Source organism: Aspergillus welwitschiae (genome assembly GCF_003344945.1).
Source record: "Aspergillus welwitschiae strain CBS 139.54b unplaced genomic scaffold BDQ94scaffold_14, whole genome shotgun sequence".
Classification (NCBI taxonomy): Eukaryota; Fungi; Ascomycota; class Eurotiomycetes; order Eurotiales; family Aspergillaceae; genus Aspergillus; species Aspergillus welwitschiae.
Window position 1 is genome coordinate 360,081 of NW_020798708.1, and position 14,967 is coordinate 375,047.

General features: G+C 52.6%; 3 protein-coding genes across 3 annotated transcripts; all 3 read left to right on the forward strand.

Moving 5' to 3' along the window:
- Positions 1–2,051: 2,051 nt before the first annotated feature.
- BDQ94DRAFT_178368 (mitotic regulator LTE1) lies at positions 2,052–7,297 on the forward strand (the record flags this gene model as incomplete). Its single annotated transcript, XM_026773116.1, has 3 exons — positions 2,052–2,440; positions 2,522–6,903; positions 6,962–7,297. 3 exons carry the CDS (start codon positions 2,052–2,054, stop codon positions 7,207–7,209), a joined length of 5,019 nt encoding a protein of 1,672 aa, XP_026626889.1. The 3' UTR covers positions 7,210–7,297.
- Positions 7,298–7,881: 584 nt separating this feature from the next.
- On the forward strand, positions 7,882–11,379 carry BDQ94DRAFT_142818 (DIL and Ankyrin domain protein). Its single transcript, XM_026766105.1, has 4 exons — positions 7,882–8,247; positions 8,428–8,870; positions 8,934–9,338; positions 9,408–11,379. Exons 1-4 carry the CDS (start codon positions 8,055–8,057, stop codon positions 10,917–10,919), a joined length of 2,553 nt encoding a protein of 850 aa, XP_026626890.1. The 5' UTR covers positions 7,882–8,054; the 3' UTR covers positions 10,920–11,379.
- Positions 11,380–12,746: 1,367 nt separating this feature from the next.
- BDQ94DRAFT_169938 (uncharacterized protein) lies at positions 12,747–14,309 on the forward strand (the record flags this gene model as incomplete). Its single annotated transcript, XM_026771380.1, has 1 exon — positions 12,747–14,309. The coding sequence occupies one exon, from the start codon at positions 12,747–12,749 to the stop codon at positions 14,307–14,309; it is 1,563 nt and encodes a 520-aa protein (XP_026626891.1).
- Positions 14,310–14,967: the final 658 nt, after the last annotated feature.

Below are 14,967 nucleotides of genomic sequence, written 5' to 3' on the forward strand. Positions count from 1 at the left end.
CTACTCCGTACCTACTTTACCTACCGGCATGTATCGTTGCCTCGGCCTGGAGATTCTGACTGATCGACTGCCTCTCGTATCATTCAGCCTCGAAGTTCCGCTCCTGCACGGCTGCCGATCCGTGTCAGTTGATCAAGGCGGGCTTCATTGGGGGTTTGTACTTTGTATCCGGAATACGGAATACGGAGCGATCGAATGACTATCTATCTATTTATTTTCCTCTTAGATTGATCATCTGGAGCTGGATATAATGTTACGTTGTGGGTTATTTAGCAGTGTTTGCATGAAATAGACTACTACTACATACTAAACCGTATGATGTTGATATAGAATGCTCGGTACCGTCGAATCCCTCCTGCTGGTCCCGTTCAGCCACATGAACCATTCAGTATTCATAGTCGTCGTTTAAGTAGCAGCTGCATCGCATGACGAACTCCCTGAAGAGTTTTTGATTCCCCTCAGTTGAAAAAAGACCCCACTTCATGCTGAGTAGGGAAGGGAACCGGTGATTTTCATCAACTAACTAACTAGTACTTACTACTACCTACAGGACTAATTACTCCGGGCCAGGGGACTAAATCTAGCCCGGGTGGATGTTGCGGTTCCACGATCTGTGGTAGATCGACCATCAGCTGACCGACTTTTGATGGCCTCGAAGGATTTGGCTGATCGGAATTGTGGTCTAGATACTAAGGGAGTAAGTAGTAGTCTAGGTATGGAGTCGTTAGGATTGCCTATCAGGCTCCTGTAAGTGGTGCAAGGGAAGCGACAGAACGGGGGATTGCTGACTGGCTGAGAGAGAAGGGGACTACTGCCGGTAGTCGTGTGTTACTAGTAGACGTAGACTAAGTAGTAAGTAAAGTGTGAACGGAGTTTCCTCCGCCCAGCAGTAGCAGCAGCAGCAGCAGCTTGAATGGGTGGATGACAGTTTAGTCCTCCGTACTCCGTAGAAGAGTTCAAAGTAGACACGGGTCGAATTCACCCCCTCCCGGCCTTTTTCTCTCCCCAATCATGCCATGGAATGGAATCCATCCACTTTGACTGTTGGGAACCATGGTTCGCTATCTCCAGTCCATTCCCTGACTACGTATACTTGTTCTTCTCCCTCCCTTAGCTCTTTCTCTCCATCTTCCTCCTTGATCCATCTCTTATTATCCCCGGCGTGCAGCAAAACAAGCGAGTGAGAGAGAGGTTCCGCTGTGTTGGAACGCGACCGGGACTAAAGCAAGTGACGGGCTGCTAGTAGTTCCCTTTTGGAGCCATTCCCAGCCAGGCCCGGATTGGACTAATCCCAAACTAACACTAAAATCTAAACCCTTCTGCTTTCTCTGCGCGTCTTTCCCTCTTCGCGCTCTCCACCGCGCTCTCCACTTCCTCCAAACTCGTTGCGCTTCTTTCTTGATCATTGTTATTATTATTATTACTACTATTTACTTTTTTTTTGTTCCCTGCTCATTACCTATTATTATCATCATCGGCATCATCATCCATCCTCCAGCAAGCATCAGCAAGCATCAGCACCATCATCCCCATTAGCAGCAGCAGCAGCTCCAAATATCCTACCGGCTTCTCCTCGCCTATTGTTGTTATCCATCGCCCGTGCTCTCTCGGTCTATTCTTTCTCAACCTCTCCCCCCCTCCCTATATTCTCGGTACTTATTCTCCTAATCCTGATCTTCTCGCCCCGGCCACCTTTCTATTATTATCCCTCCCGTAATCTCCTCTCCTTTGCCCCGAGCGTCCTGCCCTCGATCGTCAATTCGTCTCGTGCTACCGCTTTCAATTCCTCTCAATGTCCGACGCTTATTGCCGTCACTCTCAATAAAGAACCACCCGTTCGTGCAGGCTCTGGTCATGTCGTGTCGCAAGCACATATTGCGATCCCAACGTGGGCTGTCCCTGTCTCATCTTCCCTTCTAGTTTGCCGGCTTTGGTGAACACGAAGACTCACTCCGGCTCCCCGGTAACAGAGCCTCTTTGGGGAAGAGCTCCCGCCGCGTGAGGGCACTTGCTGCTGATCGTATAGTTGCATATCCACGCCCGCGCTCATTATGGCGTTGAGCTCAGCATCTGTCGACCGTTTTTCAAATGAGCCAGGTCAACCGCAGACGGATACTTATTCAACACGCCTCGACCCAGGAACCAAGGCGAAGGTACAAGCGAGTGCGGATACCCAATATGCGACAACCGATCTACGACGCGCTCACACGGTTGCCCACGGCAGAAACACCAAGGAAACCGCAACCATTGGCTCGAGAACAACCCGGGAACGGCTGGCTACTTCCCTTCTGCGGGTCAAGGACAGCCACGAGATATTGCGGAAGCGGTCCTTCAAGCGGCCTGATACCTCTCAAGCGCCTCGTGACGCAGCTGTGGGAGCTAGAGAACCGAACCACTTTACCGTGGGGAATGTCGGCCAGAATGGAAAGATCTTTCTAAGGTATGACCATCGCGCTGTGCTATATTTGGCGACATCAGATGTCATGGACATAATGCTAACACCCTTGTCACACTTTTCCAGACCGATTCGCAATCCACCGACCAAAGAACCCTTCCCGGCGCCTTCTATTCCTTCACCCAGCCAATCCAGACAAGAACACTTTGCGCACGGACGTGGTGGCCCCGAAAGCGACGAGCCTTCTAGATGGTCGAACTCGCAGCTCTCTGAGTTGCGCCCAGATCTGATCCCTGAAGAGAGCTGCGAAGATGGCGACTCTGTCAACACGGAATCGGCGCATTCCCAATACCACGGCCTACCTCACCATCGACCCCGTAAAGCACACTCGTTCTCTACTATCTCAGAACAGCGGTCAGAGTCGCGTGCAGGTCGCGCAGGGGAGCTTCGTATCTACATTGATCGAGCGGACAATCGGCCAAAAACTGCCAATGAACCGTCTCAGCGGGCCTTGGAGGATGCCATCCCCCGTTATAGGTTGGACTTGCCTCGATCCAACCTTGACAATGAGACGGCCCTGCACAGCTCCATCTATTCAAGAACGTCATTGTCGGACATTATGCGCACGTCACGACTCCCGCGGGAATATTGGATTGGCACTCTAGCCTCCGACACCTATTTACGGAACCCCGAACGGCCCTCCTTTGTCGGCTCGGTCTTTTCGGGCGCAGGTGCCATCGAGTTGCCCCAGAGTTCTGCAGTTAGTGAGAATCCTGTCTTCTATGAGTTGAAGGAACCGATCGAACCGGCCATCTTCGAGACGCTGGTGTCGGAAATGGACAAAGAGTCAGTGGTTCGCTATGCTTCAGGAACCAAAGACATCAGCGCTGCTACGCCGGCACGTATCGTCGCGCAAATATCATCTGCGTCCTTCATGGATTATGAGCTTGTATCCGATTTCTTCCTCACATTTCGCTCTTATATCTCGACCAGCACCCTTCTCGCATTGCTTCTCGCTCGATTGCGGTGGGCGATTAATCGCCTGCAGGATGACGGCCGGATCATCCGTATCCGGACATTTGCAGCTTTGCGGCATTGGATTCTCAATTATTTTGTGGATGACTTTGTTCCCGAGTATGACCTCCGCGGTCATTTCTGTGAGACCATTAATAGCATGTACGATGATGTCAAGTCACGACAGGGCGGTGGCATGAGTGATCTCAAGATCCTCATAGATCTCAAACGCTGCTGGTATGGGAAGTCTTCTCTCTATTGGGACTTTCCAAATGACCACGATGTGTTTCAAAGCCCCGACGTTGCCATCCTTCCGGGTGACCGCGAGGCTGACACCTTGGAGACGGCGGTCGGCGGTGACCTTTTGGCTCTGGTGCGTACCAAAAGCGGGCTGGAAGCTGGCCCTGCGGGCACACTGTACCGTCCGAATCATCACAGCCGAAATAATTCGTCAAACACAGTGAAGAGTGTGCCAATTTCGGCCGGAAGTGACCGGAGCTTTCAGGCGATCTCCTGTTCCTTGCCCCCAAAGTCCCCGAAGCGCCTGTCCTTGTCCTTGGCTAACAAGGCACCCCATCCCGTACCTCTGCCGCTGAAGCCAACTTCCTCACGGGAAGCTTACCCCCCTTCTCCTCTTACTTCGCGCCGCTATCCCTATCATGGACATTCTCACAAGCGCAGCGGCAGCTTCTCTGACTCTGTTCGAGATGACAGGACACCCTTCTCTCTGGTCAACCTCGATCAACAGGGTGTGATCGCTGGACGGGAGGCGCTTGATCTCAGTAGTCTAATACGAGGAGAGCTCTACCCACCGGCGGAGTCGTACACAATCATGATGGCGCCTCCATCTCCCCCTCTTCCATCCTCAGCTAAGAACCTTGCCTCAGACCGGCGGAGCACCACACACGGCATTCACAAACCGGCCGCTTCAACCTCTGGCGTCAAGACAATCATTGGCTCAATTCGACGGGCATTGAACAGTCGACATGGCGCTTCTGGTAGTCTTTCACGGGCGATGAATGGAGCGGCAAATGCATCTCTTCCGGGGAGGACATCGGCTCTCCCAACTAATGTCGCATTCGGATCAGATGCTTACAGAGGTAGAAAGACGGCGGCAGGGGTGAAAAAGCCCACGAGAATCGATACGCTTTGTGACGAAGTTTTGAAGCAATATCGTGCTGCGATATCCGAACAAACCGATACAACAGGAGGCTCTCGATCTGCCGATTCGCAAAATCATGCAGATCTTCGTTCTTCTGCGCCTGGAATACCGAGAGCGACAAGCCAGGTTACTGCCGGTAGTGAGTCCATTGTCATCGTAGACGGAACAGGCCTGGGTTTACCTGTTATGTCTGGCGCTATCGGAGAACCGAATGCAGGACTCCAACAGCCTCCTGGATTTTTGGAGTCGGAGCCATCACCTGCAACAGTGAGAGCTCCATCCCCGTACGGTCCACACCAAAGATCGACCTTAGCAACCGATGAATATTCCTTACCTATCTTCTACGACGAATCCCATCCAGGCCCATCAAGCCGAGCTTCAAAGTTCCTACGCCCCTCTGGATTTTCGGAATCCTCGCGCAGGTCATACTCCGTCGAGCGGGCTTCGATTTCGTGGAAAAGAACGTCATCTTCGTTGCGTTTACGGAAGTATGCTTCCTTCCAAAGTGGAGTCTCGAAGCACCGTCTCACTATGGGAAGTGACTCCATCCCGCCTCTACCCTCTGGAAGCTCGCAGCAGCACTCGGATAAACCATCAGGACCGACACTACGTAGGCGTCCTGGTGGAGACTTGCGTCAAATGCGAAACGGCGGTGGCTTCCAATCCAGGCCTGATTCAGGATCCTTTGTATCCGATATCACATATCGTAGTTCTGGTGCTGACACTGCTGTTACTCGGGTTGAAGAGCCGTATTCGCGGCCCCAGACCAGTCTCATCCCTCCAAACCCTCGATTTTCGCTATTGACGACACACTCGTCCCAGAACCTGCGGCGTTCCTTTGAGGATGCCATTGCACAGTTCGCGCAGATCCCAGATGACGATGATGGGGGTGTTGAGTCAACCTTGTTGAAGCTCGAAGGGAAATGGCATGGGGCGTCTGTTGAGGATGCTGAGGCTTCTGCTGCTGGGACAGATCAACACCTTCAGCACTATGATCCCGGTGAGGTCTCTGGGGAGGAATGGCTTCGTCAGGGCCGTGGTAGTGCAGGACACCACAACTTTGCGAACTCGGATGCGCTGGCTCGGAGACGCCAAACCTTCTTTGGTGATGGTCTGACATACTCGCAAGTTCAGGGGCGCATTGTTCCTCAACGACCATATTCTGATTCGATCGCGGAGTCCGAAGACTCGTACAGCTCTATACCTCTACTAGAACGGGGACTGAGTGATGAGTCAATGAAGAAGCCCGTCGCTAGCCGCCCGACATCTCATATGGCCGGGCCTTCTCGCTTTCAGCCCAGTTTCTCCAGCCGAGAGACATCGGATATGGAGTCCTCTCACCCCTCTATTGACATTGTGAAGGAGACCGAGAGTATGAAGCGCATTCCGCGAGGCTCAACACTCCCCGGCAATCCCTCTGGGTCGAGAAAACCTACAGGGCGTCTTTCTGGGTTGTCATCTGGGATTTCGATTGATATGATCGATTCGAAAGAAGCTGCAGAGCAACGTTTCTCCATAGATACGCAAAGCATGACCGATTCCTCGCTTGGTATTCCGCCTCATCCGCTCGCTCATCCACCCTCCCCTCCGATGACTGTCCAAAATACACGATCTGTGGGTTCCTGGACGACGCCGTTGAACCCGGTGCTGTTCCAGGCTCAACCATTAACGCCAGATCCTTCTCCCAGAAATAAAATGGCACAGCAAGCAAATACTCGACCCATCAACACCCAGCAGGTTTCAGGAGATGTTCTTTCCCAGTCAGAAAAGGGTCGCCGATTCCCGGAACCCTTGAAGATTGCCGGTCCCGAGCATGTGCCATTTGTTCTATCGTGCGAATCGCATGTCCTTGCCCAACAACTGACGTTGGTAGAGATGGCTGCCTTGAGCGAAGTTGATTGGAGGGATCTGGTGGATATGCGATGGAGCAGTGGCTCACCCACCATGTTGAGCTGGGTGCAATTCCTCATGGAAGAGGAGCACAGAGGCATTGACCTTGTTGTAGGACGCTTCAACTTGATGGTCAGATGGGTGCTCTCGGAAATTGTCCTCACGCAAGATATCCACGAACGAGCGCGAACGATTGCCAAGTTCATCCACACGGCAGCACATGCAAGGAGAATGTGCAACTATGCCACAATGCTTCAAATTGCCATTGCTCTCTCGTCGACCGACTGTTCTCGCCTTCAGGCTACGTGGGATTTGGTACCCGTTGCTGACAAGCGTCTGCTAAAGGACATGGAATCGCTAACACAGCCCATTCGCAACTTCCACGAGCTTCGCCTCGAGATGGAAATGGCCAATGCGCAAGATGGTTGCATTCCATTTGTTGGTAAGTTTGCCTTCGCCATTGACTCATGGTGACTTTAAAGCTAATATTGGATGTTTAGGCCTGTATGTCCACGACTTGACGTATAATGCACAGAAGCCAGCACGAGTTACGACACAGGATGGAGAGTCCCTGATCAACTTTGAGCGCTACCGTACCACCGCGAAGATCGTTAAGAGCCTCCTCCGACTGATTGATGCGAGCACCAGGTATCGATTTGAGCCTGTGCCGGGTATCATTGAGCGTTGTCTCTGGATCGCATCGCTGTCGGAGGAGCAAGTCCAACTGCGCAGTAAGCAGTTGGAGTAGATCTTTTGCCTCAGATCCCTAGAGGCACCGCAAAGAATTGATGAAACACTACAGAAAGAATCAAAAAACAAGACGAGAAGAAAAAAAGAAAAGAAATTTACGAAAGACTTGCATAGAGGAGTTATCCATTCGGGTCACCAGCGCACCTAATATACCCCAAGCATAATCGTCAGTCTATGATTACCAGCGACCAAGATATCCTCGACGAGATTTACTTTTGCGACCAGAGTCGGATTTGGCATTTTGTTATCATGTACATTAGAATTGCATTGTCTGCGAAGGAGGTTATTTTTGTGGATCTTTGGTATTGGTGGTATAATTCGGGGGGTTTATTCTGCATTTTGGGTTCATGAAGCGATATCCGCATGATTAGGGACGATAGGATGGTGGTAGCATTGATATCGAGGCCAATTTATCCCCGTGCAAGGGGAAGGAATGCTTTTGGAATATTGTGAAACTCTTGGAAGTAAGCCAACCTGTAATTTGACTAACGGGATGGAGAGAAATCGCAGCAGCTGGAGCGAGTGGAGCGGGCGAGTTTCATCGGCCGGGAACATCCCAATCTCCTCGCTCTCTCTCCCAGGCTGCCGTTCCGCCTTACGTTCTCTCTTTCTCCTCTCCCTGAACATCATCTCTCGTGCTCTCATCCCCTCCCCTCGCCCAAATTATTCCCCACCTTCCATCCCACTTACCCTGGGAAACAGAAACTATTCCAAAGGAGGCTGACCCTCCCGTGTGTCCCCGTCTTATTCCTCCTCCATGGAGCGAGAGCCAGAGCTTCTTTGCCCGACTCCCTCCCCTCCCTTCTTTGTTGGTTCCTGACGTTATCGCACTTCCCACCCGCCATGGACGCCTCCGGAACCCCCCGCGGGGCGTCGAACGACCTCGACCGCAGCGACCCCGATCTGGCCGACCACAGCGCGGCACGCAAGTCTTTACACGCTGCAGGTCTCCCGGACGATCTCCCCAAGTCTTTGGACGACCGTCGTTCAGTCCCTCTCATCCAACCCGAAACCGAGATGTATGATGCCTGGCAAGGTGCGTTACTACCTCTCCTTACTGGTCGCGCATGAAGAGGAGCCTAGTGCGAGCGACTACATGTGCATTTTTCCTTGGGAGCGCTCGGGGAACTACACGATCAGACAACCCCAGAAGCCCCGCGTGAGATCGAGTATAACGAGAAGTGTAACAGGTGGCTGATCCGTGTCCGCTCCGCAGGCCAATCCCAATTTCTCACCACGCCCGTGGCCGCAAAACCATTGAGCTTCAGTCTAGCCCTCGACGACCATATCCATGACGAAGAACATAATCTACAAGCCCAGTATGGGCGCGGACTGGCCGCATCGACTGACGACGATAACGAATCCACAACCACTGCTCGACTGGAGGACAGTGATGCCCGGTTGATGGAAATGCTTGCTGCGCAGGCTGCTCACCGGGAGGTCGAGTCGCTGGGTGCGGACGAGGAATCCATCGCAACAGACGAGAAGCTATCGGACGCAGAGAAGAAAGATATCTTACAGCGCAGCTTGAACATGGCGGCTAGTAATGGCGACGTGGAACGTGTTCGGAGATTAGTGCAAGGTCATGCAGCTGAATTTGTGGATGTGAATAAGCCGGATGAAGAGGGGACGGTGCCGTTGATCTATGCTAGTTGCTTCGTACGTGCCGTCCTTCAGCCATTTTGTCTGTTTGAGTATGCGCGAAGCTAACCTTCGTTGTAGGGACACCAGGATGTTGTCTCGGCGCTTCTCGACGCGGGCGCCCATATCGATCAGCAGGACCGGAATCAGTGGAGTGCCTTGATGTGGGCCATGACGAACAGACACAAGACAATCGCGAAGATCCTTCTCGACCATGGCGCGTCTCCAGATATCAAATCCTCGTCGGGCGGGACGGCGTTCGACTTTGCACAACCTGGTAGCGAGATTTCAGAGTATCTCCATGAAAATGGTTATCACTCTGGGCCGAGTGCGATTGAAGACGACTTCTACGATTCCGGGTTCGGGCACGGTCGCTTTGAGGAAGAGATTGCTGAGAATGAACTGAAGCGGCGCATGATGATGGAGGAGAGTGCCATCAACCTTGAGGTGGACCTATCGAGCCTGGGGCTCGACGAGAAGTTTGACGTGAGTGGTTGAGTTGAACATAGTGTCTCAGACCAGCGCGCTAATCAGACCGTTTGTTGCCCATTATAGTCGTTGGATGAAGAGGAACTCGAAGAAGAACAGCAAGAATTCGTGTGGGATCGGTGTCTGAACGATCAGATGTTCGTCTTCCAGGAGAGCGAGCTAGAGCGGATCCTCAACATCATCATCACCAACATGACACCGCAACGGTCACCCTCGCAGAAGCCCGTTCCCGCGAACCTCCTCTTTCTCAGTGCTCGATATGCGCACTATCATGCGAGTCCCGAATTGCTTGCCAAGCTGCTCGTTTCGGCGACCGAGAAGATCAACGATGTCGTTGAGCGCCATCAGTGGGACATGACGATCCTAGCTTTCTGGATGTCGAATGCGACGTTGTTGCTACATTACTTGAAAAAGGATGGCGGGCTGGTGGAAGCCACGGTGGAATTCCAGCTACACCTGGCCGAATTGATCAATGAAATCTTCATTCTCATCATCCGCGACGCCGAGCGTCGCATGAACAAAGTGCTCGACGCCGCCATGCTGGACCATGAGACTATTCCGGGCCTGGAGGACGTACACTTCCAAAACGAGTGGAAGCTCTTCCGCTCCAAATCCAAGAAAGCGCCCGAACCGGCAGAGAAGCGCTTCCGACCCCCATCACCCAGGCGGCGCGCACAGGTCTCTCCGCGCAATATCACCTCTCTCCTCTCCTCTACGCTCTTTGTCCTCGATCTCTACGATGTACACTCCGTCATCACTACGCAGATTATCTCCCAGCTCCTGTACTGGCTTGGAGCTGAAACCTTCAACCGCATCATGTCGACCAAGCGCTACCTGGCCCGGACCAAGGCGATGCAGATTCGCATGAATGTGTCGACCCTAGAGGACTGGGCGCGAAACAACAACCGCCAACCGGAGCATTATGAGAACGGATCGACTAGTAGCACGGGCGAGAGCACAATGGAGTCTGCGCGCCGGCATTTGGCGCCAGTGATCCAGCTCCTACAGTGGCTCCAGTGTTTCTCGTCGCTTGGGGACGATTTTGAGTCACTTGTTACGACTCTGCTCCAGTTGCAGCAACTTACCCCGGCGCAACTCTTGCATGCGGTCAAGTCGTATCGGCCCGAGGTCGGCGAGAAGGGGCTGACCAAGCCGGCCATGAAATTCTTGATTGAGCTGCAGCGCGATCCGGGGCTGCTGTTCCGAGAACAAGCGAAACTCCAGGCACCCAAGCCAAATACCACAGCACCCGAGGCAGGATCTACCGATGGACGCCCTCAGACCCCTCCAGCCTCGACTGCTTCGGAGGCGGCCGGATCACCCTCCACACGAGCTTCGGTGGCATCGCCTGGCTCCAGCGTAGCGTCTCCGCACCCGGGTCCGTCGGCGTGGATGGATGAGCGCAGTAACAATGTATTCCTGGACCCGTCCCTCACGCTTCCCTTCTCGCTGCCCACGAGCACAGATATGCTGATTAGTTACGGGGCGGGCTGGGGCGGCACGAACCGAGAACGCGCGCGCAAGTATATACCGACGGTACCTCCGGAGGTGCTGAGTCGGTTCGACCGGGACCACTGAAGCGCATGAGGAAACAGGGGAGATGCGGAACTGGATACCCTGGCATTGCATTTCTAGTATATATATATAGCTTTTATTCATCACTTCCCCTGATCTGGCGAGCATGTTTGGAAGCCGGATTTGAAAGATTTCCTCCCACCGGTCCTGGCTGGTTGGTGTACGTCGCTCAATTTGGTGTTACGTAGCGTGTTTTCCCAGCGAAAGAAAAGGTAGAATCTAAGTAAACAAGAACACCATGAATTCTCAAGAAAGCGGGAATAGAACGATAGGAACAGCAAATAGCAGGAACAATTGACGGAGCGTCAGAGATAAAAAAGAAACCCCGCCCAGCCCACAAGCGAAGAAGATAACGATGAGCAGAAATGTTTCCCCAACGGGGGCTCGGGAGATGAAACGCCAGAGGGTGGGCAAATGATATCTAATTATCTATCTGGTTAGTCCTGTACTCAGTCAGTAGAAGGTTAGTTCCCAACTAGACCAGTTGGTAAGTTAGTTAGTGCGTTAGTCTAGTTCTAGACTTACTGACAGTCAGCCCCAAAAGGGCCGTGCCATGCCATATCCATCCATCCATGCCTTTTGGGCAAGCTCTCCGCTCCACTTTTATCCCTTCTGTTGACGACTACTTTCTCGACTGGGGTGGATGACGAACTAGTAGGTACTAGGTAGATATGTAGGTAGTGCTGGACGGACAAAAGAATATTGTGGATATCAAAATGAATCAATTAAATCAATCGATCAATCAATCAATAACGGCTGACCAAGATTCATTACGTGGGGAGATTAGTGACTTTCAGTTTAGAACAAACCGTAGGGCCCGAAATCGAAATGGGAAATGGATCCCAAAGCATGACGAGTCGCGCACTCCCGTTCGTCGTCATCACCCAACGCCCCCGATTCCTGTCTACGCAAGTGAATCTCCACTTGGGAGGGATGAGATCGCGGTAGATATATAAACTAGTCAAAGGGGCGGAGGGGCAGAAGAGAAGATGATTAATAAACGGGTAGATAGCATGATATCTGGTCGATTTTAAGCTGTCAGTGCTTTTTACACTCTTTTGCCCTTTTACCTCCTACTTTTTCTCTCTCTCTTCTTTTCCCCCCTGGCTGGCCTGGCACATCCTCAGGCTGTCAAATTCCCGATCCAGACTAGTGCATCGCGGGGACCTGTCCCGATTGGGTAAGTGTGTCTTTCCTGTTTTGGGTGCTTCCCTGTTTGGGCAATTGCGATGCTTTCCTTGTCTTTCCTTGCCTTTTCTATTCTTCCTTCTTTCTTTCTTTCTTTTCTTTTCTCTTCCCTTCGGGCTTCATCATTCGCATCTTGTCTTTCGCCTGTCGTTTATTTGGTCTGCTGTATACCCAAGCAATTGCTCTCGTGTGGGCTGTTAGCCACTTTCGGTCCCGTTTAGTTTCTCCAGCTGCCCTTCCCCGTGTGCATGAAACCAACTACTACGACGTCTACTTCTATCTACTACTACTACTACTACTACTACTATTACTACCACCTTCCTTCTACTGCTTCCCCCTTCCCTCCCCAGGCAGAAGATGCCTCTGTGCATCCTTTCCCTTTTTCTTCTTCTTCTTCATCCCGCCTCTCTTGGTCTCTTTTGATTTCATCGTTTTCCAATTCCTTTCATGTCTATGTTTGTCGATCATAACTTGAGTGTGGAGCGGTGATCCCCTCGTTATCTTTCTGCCTATCTATCTCCGCAATCTTAGTTTATGCTGTCTGTCGTTTTCTCTACGTTCATTTGTGAATCGGACTTCTTGACCGCTCTCCCCTCCCCATAATCCAGCCCAATTGAGCCGGATGCAAATCAAGAAAGAATCATGCTGCTCACACTGAAGCCTGCCTCTCAGAACGGAGTTAAAGGTCCTCATGAGTACTCCATTGTTCGCCAGTCCGTTCCAACCCCACGGTCATCCCCGCCCCCCGTGCCTGACCTGCCAGCAGCGGTCACCGCGCCCCCAAGTTCCTCTGCGGACCGCTCCATGGACCCCTCGCGCTCTGGATTGCCGCCTCCTGCCTCGTTAACCTTACCGCCACCCAATGTGGGCTTTGCCAATGTATCTGGCTCTGCCATGAACCAGCCACTCCCGCCGCCCCCGGGTCAATGGCAGTCCTCGGATGACTCCATGCGACAATGGCTCCAGGCCAAAGCGGAGGAGGATCGGAGGAAGCAGGAAGAAGAGAAGACGCGCCAAGAGACCCTACGACTCGAACAGCGGAGGGTCGAGCAAAGCATGCTTCGTGATTCCTTACAGGCCGGTGTCCCACCCCAGATGATCCCGCTCATCTTCGCCGGCATCAGTCCCGGCGGTCTGCCGGCATCGATGCTCGAACTCACTCAACAATACCTTACTCAACCCTCGGCAGCGCGCAGTTCGGCTCCTCAGATGCCTGTCATGTCTCATGCACATCCCCATGTTCAGCGTCGGCCTACGCATGTCCGTCAAGACTCCCGTACCATCCCTTCAAATGCTTATGTTGCTCCACCGGTGCACCCTCAAACTGTGCCTCCTCCAGGAGTCCTGCTATCCCAGCCATTGCATGCCGTTGGAGCCTCTCCTACCCCGCAACCGCTGGGTCGTCCGTCAGTATCCAATGGCCCCGCTGATCCACGCTTTACTGTTGCGGCTATCCCTCGCATGAACCCGGGAGAGTCACAGCTCCAACCCCCCATTAATCTCAGCAATGTGCACTATGCCCCGGGATCGTCTATCCCGTCAACTCAGCCGCCCCGGGGCAAGTCAGATTCTTCGGTTCGCCGGTCCCCACCATCCCTATACTTCCACCACTGGGTTCCTCCAGGCCAGACGACAGGACATGCGCCACCGGGAAGAGGCAGGCAGGAATCACCGGGTACCGTGCAGGGATCTCGTCATGTGGACTCCAATGTCTCCCCCGGACGGAAGAGAAAGGCCCATGGGGCACACCATCCAGCTCCATTGCCCTCGTCTCGTCTCCCAGAATCCTTTCCTGGCTCCTCGCAGACATCTCAGCCAGGGTCTCCGGGCCCAGAATACCACATTGAGCAAGCAGCACCACCGACACACCACCATCACTCTCTTCCAAGATCGAGTGACGCGTCTGCTTCGTACCAGATTCTGGCGGAAGATGTGAAACGTGAGCACCGCAGTCGAGGTACTAGCCCGACTCACTCATCAGAACGTATGATTGTGGACGATGCTAGACCGACAGAACGTGATCGAGCAGATGAGGAGGAACATTATCAAGAGACAACTACTTCTGCAGGACATGCTTCACCCCACACAGCTCGGGTACAGCGCAGTGAAGCAGCATCTTATCACGATCCTCGCAGCAGTCCTGCCCGTTCACCAACAAGGACTCTGCAGCCGTCCAAAGAGTATAATCTCGCCTCGGAAGACTAGGATCTATGCGACTTCAAGGGAAATTCGTTGCCGTCTCCGAAAGCGCATTTTAATTTGAGACAAGTGACGTCCCACATTCCGATCCATCGCCCTCTTCACATCTACAAGCTGCAGGATAGCAACCCCACGGAAGGTTGTCTATCACATTTTGCCATTCTCTCTTTTTCCAAGAATTCCTTCTCTTGTTTCAAGCGTTTCTGGATTTGCTGCAGATACCATTTCTCATTGCGTTCCTCTTATCCTGTTCGTTTTCGATTCTTTTCGTATACCATATCGATATATGGATTACCCTCGACTGGATCGCGGCGGTTACCAGGAATCTGGTCCATTTCTGAGCTCTGTTGTCCTGCAGCTGGGCTGATGGGACTGACCAAAAGTCTTGGGATATATATTGATACCACAGTGCGCGTGATTAGCCTTTCTAGAGGGTGGGTTTGGGTTTGTACGGAATACAATTGGCATGTCGCTTTGGTGGAGACGTATTCGAGAAATGTTGCCGATATTTTATTAGGAATCTTTACAGTCAACTACTTATGGTTACAGATGAGACTCTAGTAGACGAGGGACTAGCTAGCTACATAGGCAAGACCAGGGTCGATAGATAGATAGATAGATGGATAGACTGCCGGGATGGGTCCCGCACAACAATAACTGTGGC

Excerpts from the sequence above, each read along its gene's own strand:
- BDQ94DRAFT_142818 (XM_026766105.1), top strand. The coding sequence starts at position 8,055 with ATGGACGCCTCCGGAACCCCCCGCGGGGCGTCGAACGACCTCGACCGC. Across the intron at positions 8,248-8,427 it reads GATGTATGATGCCTGGCAAG|GCCAATCCCAATTTCTCACC; the intron begins GTGCGTTACTAC and ends TCCGCTCCGCAG. Across the intron at positions 9,339-9,407 it reads GGCTCGACGAGAAGTTTGAC|TCGTTGGATGAAGAGGAACT; the intron begins GTGAGTGGTTGA and ends TGCCCATTATAG.